Genomic DNA, 15,736 nt, shown 5'->3' with positions numbered 1-15,736 from the left:
TCAGGTGAGTAGCATAGGAGCAGCCTTATTAGGGAGATTTGAAGGCCATTTATGTTGTATATTGCTTCATATCCTATTTGTATATATGAGTTGCTTTTGCTTAGGCTATTTCTAAATCAACTTTTCATTCCCGGAAAGGGAAAGAGAGGGGCCCCCACTTCTCAAGAGTCGTCATGGGAAAAACTAGCACCTTATCATCCTTCTATATGACATTTTATATGAATATTTGAGAGTTGCTTACCATTAAATTCTCTTATCTTGAGAAGCCCATCTTTTCTGCTCCCTTTCTCTACTCATTTACTGCCACAGTCTGCTGTACCCAGAGGCTTTCTAGAGAAATAAAGAATCAGTAGGAGCTGATTGGAATTTTTCAAATGCATAGAAACAGCAGGACATGTTAAGCCATGATTGGGTGTGCTAGTCCCTGGCAGTGGCTTGTGTCAGACGAGCGTGTGTGTGTGTGTGTGTGTGTGTGTGTGTGTGTCTTCCTCTTCCTGATTATTGCCCTCTAATTACCCCCACCCCACCCCAGAAATGGTTTCCTATCAAAATGTTGAGGGTGAAAGGGGTAGGTTAGTTAGCGCTTTTAAGTAAATGGTTTACCACCACAGCTCATTGGCATCGATTAAAATGCAAATCCTCTCACTCAGTAGGTAGAATGGGGCTTTGATGTATCCTCTTGTTGGGTGGTGGTTGGAGTGGGGAGAATCAACAGCTGATTTAGTAATGAGGGCTCATCAACAGAAATTGCTTCATTTCTATGCTCTGAGGCAGCTTCGTGGAGTGCTGAATTTTGGGAAATAGAACCAGGGCACCTCAAAGAAAGAGCTGGCTCTGCCCAACGGTCAGGCCTGTGTGGTGTGGAGAAAATTCCTCAGGCAGAGAAGGCTTCTCTCCATTTTCCAGGGTCATTTTGCTTGAGGGTATGTGAGGTAGGGCGGAAACTCTTGCCCCGAGTGAGAATACGGGATCTTTAGCAGGATGGTCTCATCAGAGAAATCCTGAGGGCTGAAGCTCTTTAGGGAAAGATTTCCCGCTGCAGGTTCTCAGCTCCCATTCTCCTATATCGACCAAATTCTGTAGCAACACATTTTCAACTAACGCAAGACAGTTTGAAGACCGTGAATTCCAAACAGGTTGTGAGTGTATGTTGTATAGCGTCTGTCTGTGTCAAGACACCAAACCAGAGTGAGTCGTAGAAATTCTCCAGACCTGAGAAAGGATTTTTGGGCTAGAGCTATTCTGTCCAATACTGTAGCCATTAGCCGTACAAGCACTCAAAATGTGGCCATTTCAAATTGAGCTGTGCTGTTGTAAAGATAACCTGTATGTTGGATTTTGAAGAATTAGTAAGAAAAAGGAATGTAAAATGACTCATTCATAATTTTTTGATACTGATTCCATGTTGGCATCAATAAAATATACTAAACTGAATTTCGTCCTTTTGTGTGTGTGTGTGTGTGTGTGTGTGTGTGTGTGTGTGTTTACTTTTTAAAATTGTGTCTCAGTATTCCAATTGGACCGCACTGGACAGGATTTCATTATTCTCCTACCTGTGGAAGATTCCTTTTTCCCACTAGAGGGAGCTGCGTTCCAGTTTCAGGAAGTCTGGTGCTTTTAGCATGTGAAATCCGCTGCTTCTGAGTGTACTCTTAAAAAAGAAGCAAACAAAAACGAAACCCAAACAAGTGTCTTCTTTGTTTCAATTCTGCCCAATTCTGATGTTTCTGGAGGTTGCTCTTTGTAGGTAAGAGAAGCCAAAACAGAAGAGGCAAGAGGCAGAGAGATTTTCCACCCTCTGATTTTAGGAGGTCCCTGTTAACTTCTTTGTTGGATTGCAGTAGCTTGCTGTTTGTTTGTGGGCTCTTCTCTGGGACCCGAGTGTGTGCACAGTTCATGGGGCCCACCCACAACGTGACGTGTGTGCAGCTGTGACAGAAAGGACCAGAGCCCTGCTGCAACCACACTCCTCCACAGCAGCCCCTGGACCACGTGGGATGCAGTGTGAACGTGTCCTGGAGTTGTGCCCTGTGGCGCCCTGAGCCAGTGCTCACCACCCCGCCTTTTCGGTTGTTCCTAGGGGCAGTGTTGCCTGTGGCTGGAGGCTGGGGCTGTTGTTTGCCTCTGGTGTGTGTGGGATTCTGTGTCTGGATCCTGCTGTGAAATCAGCTTGTCAGGATTATGTTTTAATGACTACACTCCTGGTTTTCCTGCAGTCTTTCTGTGTAGTTCCTTTTTGGTGCTTCTGTGGTTTTTGTAGGTTTATTGGTCTGATAAGTATTGGTTTTTCCTTGTTTGTGCACTCTGTGTCTTTGGGGGCGACCTTTGGACATTCTGGTAGCTTCATCACTACCTTTATGCTGAGGAATCCCTAGTCTTCATCTCCAGTTTAGGGTACTCTTGAGGTCCATCCATTCCCATTGGGCTGCCTACGGGACAGTGCATAGGCACCTGAGCATTCCTTACTTCCTTACACGGCATTCGTCAGCACTGTTGGAATTTATTGTTACTGGTTCATCTCTCTTCCCTGGGATACGATGAGACCCAGGAGGGCAAAGGCCGTGCCAATCTTGTTTCATTCCTGGTATATCATGACATGTGCCTGATTATTGTACACCCTTAAAAAGTATTTGAGTGACTATTTTGTTATACTTTTTTGTTTTAAACCATTTGTGTACTTATTACTATCATATAGTTTCATTTTATAATCTTGTTAGCATTACATCCATGTCATGGAGCTATCACCGTCATTTTGTGGTGTGGTCTGTTTAAAATAACTTTTTTACCACCTATCACAAGAGAGGCATTTGCACCAGTTCTTTCCTTGCTTCCTTCCTGGTGCTGGAAGCTTTCTCTCTTGATCCCTCTCCATTTGTGACCCTTATTACGGGTTGAAGGGGACATTTCCATCAGCCCCACTACGTATCTCCAGGAACTTAGGTCTAGAAAACTAGAGCGGAAGGTCAACGAATCTGACATGTCTCCATGCCTGTAGCTCAGTGCACAGGCAGCTTTTCCAGGACATATTCCAAATTCTCTTAGTGTCTCTCCTATAAAACCAACCCAGTTTTAAATCAAGCTGACTAATGAAACACTGTTTTTCTTGTCAGAACATGAAGAGGAGCTGGACCGACAGTTTGACCTGGAGATTGGCACTTTATTTGGAGGATTAAAGAAGGTACTTAGTGGATAAATGATAAAGCTTCTCAATTTTCAAACCTGGTTTCAGTATTTTGCATTACTTTTGTATTTGGCTAGTGATGAGCTGTGTATTTGTTTTTCTAAGCATTTTGATAGGTTTTTATTTATATTCCTTTATTTTGATTTTTAAAATGATATTAAAAAAACCATTGCTTTTGACTATTTTCCCTCTAAGTATGTAGTGTGCCAGATATATTTTAAGTTCAATCTGTGTTTGTGGGCTGGCTTGGGACATAAAATAATGCTTGCATTCTAAGTCCCGAACATCTTACAAATGAGCTTTTGGAAAACAATTCATTTCCAAACTGGGCATTGCCCATGCTGGTATTTTTCTACTGTAAGAGTTGCAGGTTTTGCTTAGAATTGTAGCACATTTACTTCATTTTCCATTTTGATTTTCTAGGGTAATCTGTCCTTTCTTTCCAGCTCTGGCTCTCTGTGGAGCCACTGTATTAGATGGAAGGCCCGGGTTTTTCTGGGATTGGGAAGCCATTCCTGCACGGGGTGCCATTCCTGGCTTTTGTTGTTCTGCCCAACAGAAGTTTCCCTGAAAAGTTGGATGCAAATTGAGCTTTCATTCATTGCATCCATTTGTATGTGTTTTTGATTTAAATAAGCCCTTTTAGGCTATTATTGGTAAGATTGTTAGGTTATTATTGGTAAGACTGTAAGGCCTATGGTATTGTACCCACTTCAGAGATGAGGAAATCTGGGAAACTTTGGTCATAGTGGAATTTGAGACGGAGCAGGAGATAGCCCTTGTGGGTGTCTGAGATCTGCTCTTTAGAAATATTTCACTATTGGATCTCCTACAACAGAAAAAAATGGTGATCTCTCTCTCTCACACTCTGTTTTTCCCCCCTCTTACAGTTACAGTTCAGGCATTTCAGACAATACTGAATTGTTTGCCAGGGGAAAAATAAACAAACCCATTTTAGACTAAGAGACTTTAAGCTCTTGAGAAGAGAAGCAATTGCAAGGCAGTATGAGCAGCTGAACAGAGGGTCAGGCCCCAGCAGGTTCTGGAGCTACCGCAGCAGATTTCATTGTCAGGGGGCAGGCGCCGTCCTGCTGTGTGTGCCACTTCCAGACAAAGGGGCTTTGTCTTTGCTGACTTCCCAGCTCCTGTCACCACTCCTTCAAATCTAGCTGCTTGGTTCCCCGCCAAGGCTGTAGAGTCCAGGGAGATGACCTTTGCTAAGCATTTTCCATGACAGACCGCCTACCCCCCCAATCCCCACCCTCCATAACAGGGCGTGGGGTCAGGGGATGTCAATCTTCAGGACAACCCTGCCTTTGTGGAAAGGTGCACAAGCATAGATACACGCCCTTGGAGCTCAAGGACTCAGTCCTTTTCCATTCTGAAAAATCTCTGTCCGTGCCTCTGTTTATCTGACCATCCATCCACCTGTCTGGTGCTGTTGAGCACCTCTTGCTGTCCTCATCTTTCTACATCTCATCCTTTGTAAATGGGGTGGGTAGTTTGGAGCCTAAGAATTTAGGGGGAAAATGAGGAGTCCTGGTGGATAGTCAGTAGATGAGGGCAATTGATACTGTGTCCTTCGTGAAGATCCTAAAAGACCCTGGGGCCATCTGTAGCACTAGGGAGTTCACAGATGTCTGCTGACCATCTTCTTTCAGCAAATATAGAGGCCTGCCAGGTTCTGGACACTCCTTGATGAGTATTTCCCTCCTTTGAGGTTATGGGAAGTGGTAAACAAATGCAACCCTGTTCTAAACTCTAATCAAAAGAAGATATTTGGGGAGAGTAGGAATTGTGAACTTTAGAAAAAAAGTTTTAATGTTCTCTGACCAGTCCAGCCCTCAAATGTTATGGCTGCTAAACTCAGCACTACTGACATTTTAGACCATTGTTGTGGGGGAGCTGTTCTGGACATTGTAGGATGTGTAGCAGCATTCCTTGGGCTCTGCCTAATGTATGCCAGCAGCAACTACTGACCCAAGTCATGCCAATCAGAAACGTCTCCAGGCATTGACATGTGTCTTGAAGAAGTGCTGGTCTATGGCAGTATTAAGGGGCTCTCCTCAAACAGCCTTTGCCATTTCTGATTTGCCATTTCTTTTGTTCAGCCTGATTCCTCTTCGGGATTGTATCTCTCCCCTTCCCTGTCTGGTCCTTTTTCGCTCCTTACATCTGCTCCCTGTCATAGAAGCATTGCCTGGACCTCTGAGCTGGGCTTACTGCTCATCATTCCCGACACTTCCCTGCCTCTCTCTCTATCCCCTTGCACACATGCTACTTTTAATGAGGGTGTGTCTGTGCCCAAGTCTGTACAGAGTGTTGGGGACACAATAGTGAACCAGACAGACAAGGTTCCTGTCTCATTGTCTCTTAATGGGGACAGATCGAGGTAAGTAAATCACGCTCAATGATATGAATAAAATAGTTAGGGTGATACGCCATAATGCTTTGGATTGTGTTTTTGTGTCCTACAGTGATATATTTGTTCAGTTGTATTTTATATTACCCATTCTCCACCAGACTGTGAGTCCCACAAGGACCAGGCTGAGATTTCATCAATCTTATATCTTTAGTGCCTAGAATAGAAAAGGTAAGTATTCTATTGAATGTAACTGCAGGAAAGAGTGAATAACACTGTGCCAAGTTGCAACATTGGAGTAAAATGCATCAGTTCGAACTGTATGTGGAGAGACATAGAGGTAAACGCTGCGTGGGACGGCGTGTATAGTCAGAGCAGCGAGACACCACTGTGACCCAGGTGATCACAAAACTGCTTTTGGGAGGAGGAAGCTGCCATACAGCGGAGGTCCACAGACTGCTAGGATTGGGCAAGGTCATCCTTGGAGGAGATATTGCTCCGAAGGGGCTTGTCGTGATTGGGAAAAGGAAGGAGGTATTAGGGAGGTGCTGATGGAGGTGAAGATGCTGAGGATAGTGAAGGGCATCTGGGGCTGACCCCAGTCCTCCAGTTTTTTTTTTTTTTTTTTTTTTTATTTATTTATGATAGTCACACAGAGAGAGAGAGAGGCAGAGACACAGGCAGAGGGAGAAGCAGGCTCCATGCACCGGGAGCCCGATGTGGGATTCGATCCTGGGTCTCCAGGATCGCGCCCTGGGCCAAAGGCAGGCGCTAAACCGCTGCGCCACCCAGGGATCCCTTTTTTTTTTTTTTTTTTTTATTTAAGTCCTCCAGTTTTTGATGATGTTAGAGTTGGAGCGTTATAGCCCAAGTCAGGAAGGCCTTTGGGCCTGGTAATTTCTTTGGCATAAAGTTGATTGCACTTGCTGAGAGGCCAGATGTGGTGGGGGAGCTTGTGTAGATGCAGCTGTCAGCGACTGCTCACATCCCATATGCTGAGACATTTGCATTCTCCTTTGCAGTGTCTGCTCTTCCTGGCTTGGAAGTGCCCCTTCTCGCAGGCTCCAGTGGCTTCCTGGAGCAGTTGCGTGCTGGGAGCCTGTGGGTGGCCAGGGATGGGCCCTGCCGCCGGGTGCTTTTCCAGTTCTGGCCATTCTCTGTCTTGGTGTGTGGTGATCTCCTTGTCTTCTCTTGCTGCGACTTTTCCGGCTCATGGTCCTAAAAGAAAGGAAACTTTTCAGGGCCTGTGTTCCTTGCTTGTGGTAGTAAACAGTCTTCTGGACAGTCTGAATCGAACTGATACCAGTGAAGCTCTGTGTCGGGTTGTACTATCGTGAATTTTTTTTCCCTTTTATTATTTCGGATTCAAGGCAGTTGGCATAGTGAAAGGAACACAAGTTTGGAGTTGGATGGACTTGAGTTCACGATGCGGTTTACCGCATTTTGGAAAATCTTTTACCTTCTCCATGCCTTAGTTTTATTATCTGGAGCATGGGAAGGGAAGGCTGTGGGGGAAAGATGCTGAATAGATTACACCCAGCCTGGGTGTGCCTGGTGCAGAATGGATGCCCAGTACATGTTTTTGCGCTGGTGGTGGTTTCTTCCTTCCATGGGAAACCTCTTTGTTTCAGAGTTAAGATTTGCTGGTTCCCCTTCTCTGGCAAGCAAGTGATGTTCTACAGAGAAGCATTCACATCTAGACGGGGGTTGCTACTACAGGGAGTTCCCAGAAGCCTAATGTATTAACGAAAAACTTTACATGTAATCAATTCCTCCTTTCCTGAGGACCCCCCTTCCCGTGGCAGGTTCTGGAACTGGGGCATCCTTGTAGATAAGAAGTTCTTTGAGAAGTGGAATCAGAGAGGAATTTGCAGCATCTGTCAGAAGGGTTAGGAAGAAAAGACAAGATCAGAGAAGGGAAGCTTGATCACTGGAGTCTTTGAATATGGAGAGAAAAGAGGTGCTTTTCTAAAGTACAGACACAGTTTTTTAGCACTCATGTTTTACCTATACAGATTTTAAGATTCAGCTCATTTTTTAATTCCTCTGTACTTCAACACTTTAAAAAAGCAACAAGCTCTGTTTGATTCACTGAAAGAATATTCCTTGAGCGCCTACGGTATAAGAGGCTTCTGGGGGGTGGTGTGCTGGGTGCTGGGAGGCCGGGATGTTCTGGGCTCGGTCTCTCTCCTTGCTGGGCCCTGGGTTTGGGGGAAGGTGATGACTAGACCGTGGGGTGTGCAGAAGCTGAAGGCGCGTATGACTTGGACTCATGGCATTCCAGCTGAGGTCTCGGGAGACAGTGGGGAGAGGTGGAGGAGAAGCACAGCATGTATTTGCACCTGCAGGAGAAAGCGAGGCTGGGAGGCCAGGCCGGGTGTCGGGAGGAGGATGGCACAACATAGAGGCTGACCTCAAAGGCTGTTGGGCACCTTGTGTGGAGTCTGGACTTTATTCAGAAGGCAGTGGACAGTTACTGAAGGGATTCAGGCCATTGTCCTTTCTTCTGTGGCCTGTTTCAGGGGCCTTGTGATTTTCCTGCCCTGCCTACCCTGAACCTCCCCTTACCTGACCTGACCTCCTCCTGTTTCCCAGGATCTGTGCGTCCCTGGAGTTAATGTCCTGAGATGTGTGTCTCCTAATGTGCCGCAGAAGCCATTGGTGCTCCCCATTTCTTGTAGTGGAAGGTGCAGACTCCATAGCTGACCCGCAGCCCTGTTTGGCCACTGACCCTACCCCAGATCCTGGTGCTCACCCTTGGCTGCTAAGTAACAGGATTGTCTGCCGTCCCCTGAAGATGCCTTGACGTTTCCTACATGGGACAGTTCCTGCAGGCTGGTGTGCGCTTCCCCTCCGCTTGAGCAGCCCACAGGGAACCTTCCCTGACTCGTCTCCCAGTTGGCAATTCTTTCTTCTATGAGTTCCATTCCCAGGACTCCTTCCTGAACCTATGTTATCTAACAGTTATCTGTTTTAGATGTAAGAGGATCTTTCATCTCTGCCCCTCCCTGCCTGACACTTAGCAGGTATCCAGTAATGTTCGTTGGATTAGGGTGAACGTGCCTGTCTCATTGGGGGCCTATTTTAAAGGAATATTGGTCCCTCAGCAACACCGGCTTTGTTGCATGTGTCTAAATTCTGGCAGGTTTAGAGAGTTTAGGTTTTACCTCATTTTCATTAAGCCATACCCCCTCAGAGATGATCCCAGTGTTCCTATTATATCTCTGCCTCCTTCCATCTGATGGGCGCAGATTAATAAGCAGTTTGGCTGTGCGTGAGAACTTCCAGCCTGTCCTTATTAACAGAAAATTGGATTTTATGCAGCTTTGCCCCTTCACAGAGGGGCTGCTCAGCAGAGGCATATTCTTGTACCCTCTGCCGGCCCCTCCAGGCAAAGAGAGTGTGGGCTGAAGAATCTCCAAATGGCAGGGGCAAGAAACGCACAGACTAGTGGTGGAAGGAAGGTTCGTGAGCACATGTTGGGCTTAATTCCCTCTTAATGTGAAGAACTCCTGCTCTTTACCTGTCTGTACACTCTGATCTAGTCTCATCCCTGCTGGATTTTCTCACTGATGTGTGGAAGATTTGCAGGGAGGCAGGAAAAAAAAAATACATGGTGATGATTTCCTGGAGAGGATAGAAACAAGTGTCACTCTCTGCCTTATGTAAAAATAGGATCTGCAATGCACATGGATACACACGAAATTTGCTTATTAACCCTTAGCCACCAGGTCCCTGCTCTGCCTTCCTCTCTTTTATATCTACTAGTTCATAGAAAATATTATTTCATTATAAAGGCACTTGAAGGAGCTGGGAAAATAAGGTGAAGTTAGAACCAAGAGTTTAGCTGTGCAAAATGAAGAGATCTTGTGTGTGTGTGTGTGTGTGTGTGTGTGAGTGGGAGGTTGGGAGAGGGATGAATAGAGACAGGGTGGGTATTCCCCATGAATACTTAGATCATGTGGTGGGGATATAGGATTTGAATGAGAAATTTCTCAGCCACAAACCAGTTTACACGTGACTGTTTGCTTACCAACTGCTTTGCAGCCCAGGCTGCAGTGTGGCAGGTACTGGGGGTTAAGGGAAGGAACAGGTGTGGTTTCTTTCTCAAGTTGCTTATCCTCGGAGAATGCCAGGCTAACATACAGCTTTAAACAGGGATGATGCTCTGTGTGTTTAACAAAGGGGAGGGGCGTCAGTCAAGGCAAGCAGACACCAGTGGTATACAGCCAGGACAAATGGCCCAATTTGTGTGTCCTGCCTGAAAATTAGCCCTGGCATTACATTGAACAAAGCGTTTCCATGTGTGTGACTGTCTCTTGTCAAAGTGTTTCCACATGCACGAGTGTCTCTTGTTAATATAGCCAAAAATTGCTGGGAGGCTCTAGCCTTGAAATGACTAGGGAAGCCTCCCCAGAGGAGGTGGATTTGAGTTGAGCTTTGAACAGAAGGGTCATGTTCTGAACTGACCCAGGCCTGTTTGGTGGCTCAACAAAAATCAGATTCTTTGGTTTTATTCTTGGTGGGTCCCAACAGTTGGAGATATGTAGGAATTAAATGTCTTCCTGTCCCACAACCTTGCTGCCAAGTGGTATTTTATAGGGAAAGACTCTAGATCTGAAGTGTGTCATGTGTGCAACATTTATTAGTAGCCGAATACAAAATTTACCATCAAACCTGTTTTTGGAAAGCTCAAGAAGCCTCTGTTCTCTGTCTTCAGGTACTCCAAGGAGCAGGAAGGATTCATCTGAGGCTGAGGCAGTCCTACTCTGTGGATGAGAGCAGACTGCTAGTCGGGTCAGGGGATCATCTTGGGAAGTGAAGGGACACAGAACCAAAGAAGGACTAGACTTGGGGCGATTCTTCCCAAAGCTCTGGGCTCCGGCTCAAGGGACTCAGGCCTCATCTTTACACGAGAGTATTAGTGCCTGAGAAAATCGCTAAACCCCCCACCTACATTGAACACCACTTCTCTCATTTGTAAATTATTTATTTCTAACATTGCTTATGCTAATAAACTATCAGGTGCTGCTCTAGAACCAATATGGGAATTATTCAAATTGCAGCCCTCTGGGACTGGACTTCGGATTAGGACATTCCAATGCTAACTCCTTCCTTAATTTACACAGCGTGTCTTCTATAAACATTCTTACGGGATTCAGAGACAAGCAGCAGAGATCGTTCTAGTCCAGGCAGTTTGAACTGTGGCTTGAGGCTGAAATTTGGGGAGAGCTGTGGGGAGGAGAGGAGATACTTCCTTCTTTCAGCACATCCCCTAAAAGTAGTGTCTGTCAGCATTCGTTAAAAGGCTATTGCCTTTTAAAATCATGACATGACCCTTGATAAGTCTCTGTTAAAAAGACCTTGGAAGCAGCTGCAGGGTAGGAGTAAGATCCTGGGGCCTGTGGGAGATGTGAATGTGCTCCCGGTGGGCGAGGGCTAGTTCATCAGAATTTTGCTCCCAGGTTTCATGGAAACAAGAGCAAAAAAACAAAAACACAGCACAGATACCTGCTATTTTCCTAAAAAGGTCAGATCTTTCATTCAAACCAGTAGTACAGCCTCACACAAAGCAAGGCCTCAAAAAATTAGTGAAAGACTCACTTGTTTCTCTCCACGGAAATCTTTAGTAAAAGGCGAAAGATTTATTCGATCTGAAGAGAAACCAGAGTATGAGCTTTGGTCCCCCCAATCTCACTACTCCAGTAACTGCAACTCCTAGTTCACTGATGGTGGCTCTTGATCCATGAGAGCTACTCCCTACCTTAAATTTTGCACAAGATATTCTGTAAGTAAACTTCTCATAGTCAGAAATGTCCAGTTGGAAGAAAGAATCTTTTAAATTTGAAGAATTGTCCTGTAAGCAGGGTACCATGGGTATGCAAATGAGAAGTCTGAGTTTGAAGTTTCTTCAAATATCTTTGTATTCGCATCTGCTTCTGGAGCCACCATTAGGGGGCGAAGCAGAAGTCTGTCTGTCTCTATATGTTGTTCTGGTTCAACCACAGAAATTCCAGTTTTTTATTGGGACTTGGAGTATGGTCCCATTGCTTTCTTTTGCTACCCCCTAACCGCCAACGCAAGCAAGATACAGAACCACAAAGAACTCCCTCTTGTTCTGCTTTCTAGTCACGCCTATCCTGCTCTCCCATCCCTAACCCATGGAAGCCACTTGTTCTGTGTCTTATCTCGTCATTTTGTCATTTGGAGAGTGTTATGCAAATAGAATCATATAGTATGTAACCTTTTGAGACTGGCTTTTTAAAAAAAATTATTCCCCACTCAGCGTAACACCCTTGAGAGCCATCTGAGCTGTGTGTATCAGTAGTTCATTCCTTTTACATTGCAGGGTCTTAGTCTATGACACAGATGGACCATGCTTAGTTTGTTCACATATCTCCCAGCAGCTGGTATTCTCAACACTCTAAATATTAGTTGTTCTGATAGAAGTGCGGTGATAGCTCATGGTTTAATTTGCATTTCTCTGACAGTTAGTGATGCTGAACATCTTTTCACATGCTTATTGGTCATCCATATATTCTCTTTGGTAAAATACTATTCATGTCTTTTGCCAGTTTTCTCCCAGGATTGATTTTTTTTTTCCTGTTGAGTTTAGGGAATTCTTTATATAGTCTAGGTACTAGACCTTTGTCAGGTGATTTGCAATTTTTTTTTGTTTTGTTTTGTTTTTTGTTAGTAGCTTGCTTTTCATCCTCTTAGAGTCTTTCCCAGAAGTTCAGTTTATTGAATTTTTTTCTCTGATTGTGCTTTTGGTATCATTTCTAAGAACTTTGGCCTAGTTGTATGGCCCACAGATTTTCCATTTTTCCTCCCAAAAGTATCATAGTTTTGCATTTTACATCTAAATCCATGTTCCATTTTAATTTAAAAAAACATTTTATTTGTTTATTATTATTATTATTATTTTTTAAAATTTTTATTTATTTATGATAGTCACAGAGAGAGAGAGAGAGGCGCAGAGACACAGGCAGAGGGAGAAGCAGGCTCCATGCACCGGGAGCCCGACGTGGGACTCGATCCCAGGTCTCCAGGATCACGCCCTGGGCCAAAGGCAGGCGCCAAACCGCTGCGCCACCCAGGGATCCCTATTATTATTTTTTAAAAAAACATTTTATTTTATTTTATTTTATTTTATTTTATTTTATTTTATTTATTTATTTATTTATTTTTTAAAACATTTTATTTTAAAGTACTCTTTTCACCCAATGTGGGGCTCGAACTTACAACCCTAAGATCAAGAGTCACATACTCTACCAACAGAGCCAGCTAGACACCAACAGAGCTAACATAAATTAATTTTTATGTTAGCTTGGGTAGAGGTTTATTTATTATTATTTTTTGCTGTGGATATCCAGATGCTGCAGCACCATTTATTGAAAAGACTATTCTTCCTCCATTGAATTGTTTTTGTACCTTTCTAAAGAATCAACTGGCCAGACTAGTATGGGTCTATTTTTTGGTTTTCATTTCTGTTCCATTGATTTGTGTATCTGTCTTCCCACAAATGCCACATTCCCTTGATTATGGATAAGTCTTAAAATCAGATAATTTTTCTATTTTATTCTTTTTCAAAATTGTTTTAGCTCATTCAGTTCCTTTGCCTTTCTGTATACATTTTAGAGCAAGCTTTTTTCTATATCTACAAAACATTTTGCTGGGATTTTGATATGAATTCTGTTAAAACGTAGATCAGTTTGGGAATATGATGTCTTTACTGTGTTGAGTCTTCCAGCCCATGAAGGCAGCTGGATCTATTTACCTCTTGATTTCTTTCATTAGCATTTTGTAATTTTTAGCATACAGATTTCATACATGTTTTGCAAGATTTATGCCTAAGTATTTTGTTTTATTTTTCTTAACACCTAAATTTACTTTTATATTTTTATTTTAAGCAAACTCTATGCCACATGTGGGGCTTGAACTCACGCCTTCAAGATCAAGACTTGCATGCTCTACCAACTGAGCCAGCTAGGCACCCCTAAGTATTTTATTTTTTGAGCAATTATAAATGGTCTTACAATTTTCATTTCAATTTCTACATGTTAATTGCTAGTATATAGAAGTATAATTGACTTTTATATTTTGATCTTGTATCCTATGAATTTTCTGAACTCATTTATTATAGGAAGTATTTTTTCCCCTTTTTTGACTTGTTGAAATTTTCTATATAGACAACCGTGTCATTTGCAAATCAGGACAGTTTTATTTTTTCATTTTTAATCTGTATAAGTTGCATTTTCTTATTGCACTGGCTAGTACTTCCCAGTTTTATGTTGAATAAGAGTGATGAGAGTGTACATCCTTATCTCTTTCTTATTCTTTTTTTTTTTTTTAATATTTTTTTAATTTATTTATTCAGAGAGAGAGAGAGAGAGAGAGAGAGAGAGGCAGAGACACAGGCAGAGGGAGAAGCAGGCTCCATGCAGGGAGCCTGACGTGGGACTCGATCTGGGGTCTCCAGGATCACACCTTGGGCTGCTGGTGGTGCTAAACCACTGCGCCACCAGGGCTGCCCTCTCTTTCTTATTCTTAATCATTCAGGCTTCACCATTAAGTTTGATATTTCTGCATATTTTTTATAGATGTTCTTTAAAATCTTGATGTTCCTCTCTACTTGTAGTTTTTTGAGAGTTTTTATAATTGAGTATTGAATTTTGTTAGATATTTTTTTCTGTATCAATTGATAGGATAATGGGCTTTTCTTCTATATTAGCAATATATTAATATTGTAGGTTACTTTGGATTAACTTCTCAATATTGAACCAGCCTTCTATGCCTGGGATAAACTCATGTGGTTGTGGTGTATAATTTTTTTTCACACTGCTGGAGTCCATTTGTTGATATTCTGTTGACAATTTTTGTGTCTGTTCATAAGGGATAGTGAACTGTAGTTCTTTCTCTCCCTCTTTTTTTGGTACTGATTTTGAGCTGTTATATGCAGTCTTGTATTTTTAACTTTAGATATTATGTCTTTATTGCTAGACTTATAAAATGAGTTAGTATTTACCTCTTCTCTCAAAGAGAACATCTTTAGATGTCTAATAGAATTCTTCAGTGAGGGGATCCCTGGGTGGCGCAGTGGTTTGGCGCCTGCCTTTGGCCCAGGGCGCGATCTTGGAGACCCGGGATCGAATCCCACATCGGGCTCCCGGTGCATGGAGCCTGCTTCTCCCTCTGCCTGTGTCTCTGCCTGCCTCTCTCTCTCGAATAAATAAATAAAATATTAAAAAAAAAAAAGAATTCTTCAGTGAAACCACTTGGGACTGGAGATTTATTTTTAGAGTTTTAAGCTATGAATTTATTTTTTTTTTTTGGTGGTTAAAATTATGTATTTTGTAGTGGATGAGTTTTGGTAGTTTGTGTTTTTCAAGGAATTAGTCCATTTTATCTAAGTTGTCAAATTTATGTATAGAGAGAGCTGTTCATGGTATCCCTTTTTAGCCTCAATGTCTATGGAACTTGGTAAATATCCTGTTTCATTCCTTATATCTATAATTTGTGCTATCTTCTCTTTTACTCTTTGTCCATTTGCTAGAGATTTGTGAACTTGATTTTTACAAAGAACCAGCTTTTTGTTCCACTGATTTTTCTCTATTTTTCTGTTTAATTTATCTATATTTCCTTCTTCCTACTTGCTCTGAGTTTATTTTGCTTATTTTCTAGTTTCTTGAGATGGTGGCTTAGAGTTTTGAGACTTTGACTCTAATATAAATATGTGGTGTTATAAGTGTTTTTTCAGCACTGCATTAGCTGCATCTTACATATTTTGATAATTGTACTTTCATTTTTATTCAGTTCTGTTTTTTTATTCCCCTCAATACTTCCTGTTTGACTCATGGGTTATTTAGAAGTATGTTGCTTAAATTCTAGGTGTTTGGGGATTTTCCTGTTATCTTTCTGATACTAATTTCTAGGTATTTGGAGATTTTCCTGTTATCTTTCTGGTAGTAATTTCTGGGTTGATTCCATTGTGTCAGAGAATACACTCTGTATGATGAAATTCTTTAAAATTTGTTGATTTGGGGGCAGCCCAATCGGGTGCCTGGGGGCAGCCCTGAACCAGGTGGCTCAGCGGTTTAGCGCTGTCTTCAGCCCAGGGCGTGATCCTGGAGACCTGGGATCGGGTCCCATGTTGGACTCCCTGCATGGGGCCTGCTTCTCCCTCTGCCTGT

General features: G+C 42.9%; 1 protein-coding gene and 1 non-coding gene across 7 annotated transcripts in view; one reads left to right on the top strand and one right to left on the bottom strand.

Annotated features, from left to right (window-relative positions):
• The window catches only part of HHAT (hedgehog acyltransferase), a 347,101-nt gene that overhangs the window by 25,143 nt on the left and 306,222 nt on the right, over positions 1-15,736 (top strand). For all 6 annotated transcript variants that reach the window (XM_077902212.1, XM_077902208.1, XM_077902207.1 and 3 more), the window contains exon 3: positions 3,111-3,178. In XM_077902212.1, the coding sequence (XP_077758338.1) occupies positions 3,111-3,178 (68 nt within the window). The remainder of the gene's footprint in view (positions 1-3,110; positions 3,179-15,736) is intronic.
• Positions 11,103-11,217, bottom strand: LOC144316646 (U5 spliceosomal RNA). The gene has a single exon (XR_013382571.1). It is a non-coding gene; the product is annotated as a U5 spliceosomal RNA (small nuclear RNA).

This window comes from Canis aureus, chromosome 6 (assembly GCF_053574225.1).
Source record: "Canis aureus isolate CA01 chromosome 6, VMU_Caureus_v.1.0, whole genome shotgun sequence".
NCBI lineage: Eukaryota > Metazoa > Chordata > Mammalia > Carnivora > Canidae > Canis > Canis aureus.
This window is presented reverse-complemented; position numbering and strand designations above follow the sequence as displayed.